At 40.6% G+C, this 2,870-nt stretch overlaps 1 protein-coding gene across 1 annotated transcript; it reads right to left on the reverse strand.

Annotated features, from left to right (window-relative positions):
- Window positions 1-1,063: 1,063 nt before the first annotated feature.
- Window positions 1,064-2,122, reverse strand: LOC134006052 (homeobox protein HMX2-like). Its single transcript, XM_062445116.1, has 2 exons — window positions 1,909-2,122; window positions 1,064-1,635 (listed from the first exon to the last, which is right to left on the reverse strand). Exons 1-2 carry the CDS (start codon window positions 2,120-2,122, stop codon window positions 1,064-1,066), a joined length of 786 nt encoding a protein of 261 aa, XP_062301100.1.
- Window positions 2,123-2,870: the final 748 nt, after the last annotated feature.

The following is a 2,870-nucleotide window of genomic DNA, read 5'->3' on the forward strand; positions in this document are numbered from 1 at the left end:
AGCAGCAGTTACTTGATATCAATACATGTTTAAACGGATAACTAAATAAATATGCAAGCTGTTATTATTCCTCTACAGCTTCCATATTGTGCCTGATTCATTAAAACTGGTCTATTGTAATTAATATCCTGAATTTAAACGATGTGTTCGTTAGTTATAAAGCTAGTAATGAAACCTGGGCCCCATTTTTAGTCACGTTGTGTAGATGTTGGCGCATTTTACAGAGAAAAGGAGTTTGAACGTCAAGTTTTAAGAATCTGCTCATTATTTAGAGACTAAAGGCAGGAAATGTGTCATTGCCTTCGCTGACAGATTTTTTCCTCCTACACTTTCTGAAGAAACATAAACTTACTTTAACTTATATCTGGGACCCAAACACACAGAAAACCCCACAATGAAGCAGAATAAATATTCCCATTTGAAAGTCCACGTGTTTATAACCTCTTGTTGTAATTCAGCTTGAGTCAACACACTTCATTGCAAATATTACACTTTTTTTTTTATTGCAAAATTCATCGTCGTCATGATATAACTGTATTCACAGTTTAACAGTCTGTCATATGAAAGGTCAAGTGAAAACAAAACGAGTGTTTTAAATGAACAATAATAATAATATTAATAATAAGGCCATATAAATACAAATGAAGAGTCACTCCACAAAAAAAAGAGAAAAAAAGTATAATCGGCGGGTAACAAAGTTGATGCAGCATTATTTACTACGAATGACAACATGAACTTACATTCATTGAAATGACAATACTGCGCAAAGTAACACTGCTCAGGGGATATTTAATGCATGCACATTGTTTTTCTGGCGATAAAGTTTCTATTAAAAATTTCCAAAGCATTAGAAAATATAATAATAATAATAATAATAATAATAATTAATAATAATAATAACATGGGGAGGACAAAAAGTGGCACATGCATGTCTTTGTTGATATGTTGACATCAAAGTTGAGAGAATCTTTGTGAATTAAAAAAACAAAACAGGCCAATAGGTTACTGTTTGTATGTCCCACTGTCCGCGCACTGTTGTCCTCATCCTAAACTGAGGAAATAATCAGTCTGCATCAAACAGGCCAAAATATTTGCCAGTGTTGGAGAAGTAGATGTAAGGCGCAACGTTTGCGGTCGGGTACACCACAGGGAAAGGCATGGGTAACAAACATCCTCCCAGCAGGCTGCTGTCTTTGTAAAAAGTCGGTAATTGCACATTTTTCCCTGCGTCCGAGAGATGCTCTGCGGCGAGCGGCCCGTCCATGTCCGTGGATAACTGTCTCTTCAGCTTGTTGCGCCGGTTCTGAAACCAGATTTTCACCTGCGTCTCTGTGAGCTGCAGAGAACTGGCGAGACACGCTCTCTCCGAGCTGCTCAGATACCTCTTCATGTCAAAAGTGGCTTCCAGCTGAAATATCTGTCTCTTGGAGAAGATTGTGCGCGTCTTTTTTTTAACCATGGCTTTGGTGTCCGCTGTGGTCTCCTCCTGCTGCTGCTGCTCCTGCTGCTGCTGCTCGGACGCATCGTCCTCGCTGCTTTGCGCACTTTGAGCCCCGGGACAGGAGCCGTCGGTCAGCGGCGGTGCATTTTGGACTCTGGGCTTGTTTAGAGCTGTGAATAAAGGGACACAACGTGCTTTCATGTAGCGGTAAAGGTACACTTGCTATTCTGTTAATAGCAAATTCATTTAGGTGGTTAAATAATGCATAAACATAAAAAATCTTTACCCGCTGCTTTACTTTCTAATAATCATTTTAATCTATATTCTATCAGTCTTTGGTCCATCTTTACTCATCATTCTGCCCCTAAAAAGCTTTATAAGGCTAAAACTGTAAGACTAACTAATGTCTGTGTAAATGTAGTTTGGAGAGACTCGTTCTACTCTCATTTCTTAAATCCAAGAGTTACCTGTTTCCTCTGATCCGCTGCCATGCCTCCTCCGGACGTCCCACACCTCATCAAACCTCGCTTGAAAGTCATTTTTACATCCACTGCCCCTCTGCTCCTTTGCGCCATCAAAGTTTCCGCCGTCCCGCTGCTTCAGGTTGAGGATGTTGTCAATGGTGAACGTCAAAGAAGCGCTCCGGCTCGGGGCATCCTCTTTGCTCATGTTCCCCGGCATTTCATCTGCTCCTCCGAGATTTCCGAAACACCGACGCCTCTGGACGCTCCGAGCACCATTGCTCCTCGGCTGCAACTAGCGCACAGAGGAGCCTGTGCGCAGCTCTTCAACGACCCGGAAGACTGCGGTTTAACAGCTTTTGATTGGTGAGGTTGTGGGGCAGATGAGGGCGGGATGCAGATTTACGTCTGGCTGCCATATTGAAGTTTTAAACACCTCTGTCATTAAAATGCATGACCGCTTAGTCAGTGCACCCTATTGCCAAGCAGATATAAGATACTTTTCTAACCCTTTTGAGAGTCAACTGGTATTAAGAATGGGTCAAATCAAATTTCCTGGACTGGCATGTCGAGGCAAATTTAGACAGCTTGACAACTCCCTGATTGCTGGGTTCCTGAGAATTGTGGGGCCTAAAAATGGGGTCAGGGGTCAGAAACTTTTAGAAACCCTGTTTTTGAAGCATATAAGACACAACCTTTGTTTGTTTTGACTATTCAACATACATAAACCAGAGGCCAGTGTTGAAGCATCTTATCTTATTTATTTAATCCATTAACTAAACATACTGGTCCCATATCTTTAAAATAACCAACAAATTCTCATCATTCAAACCACAAACATATGTGTATAGGCTTAATTTCCTTCCAGATAAGAACAAGAAACCACAAAGCAATTTGTGCATACATTTTATTTACATGTGAACATATCAGTGTACAAAAGTCTGTATGAATCTTTTAAATAGAAAAAT

Source organism: Scomber scombrus, chromosome 23 (assembly GCF_963691925.1).
Source record: "Scomber scombrus chromosome 23, fScoSco1.1, whole genome shotgun sequence".
NCBI lineage: Eukaryota > Metazoa > Chordata > Actinopteri > Scombriformes > Scombridae > Scomber > Scomber scombrus.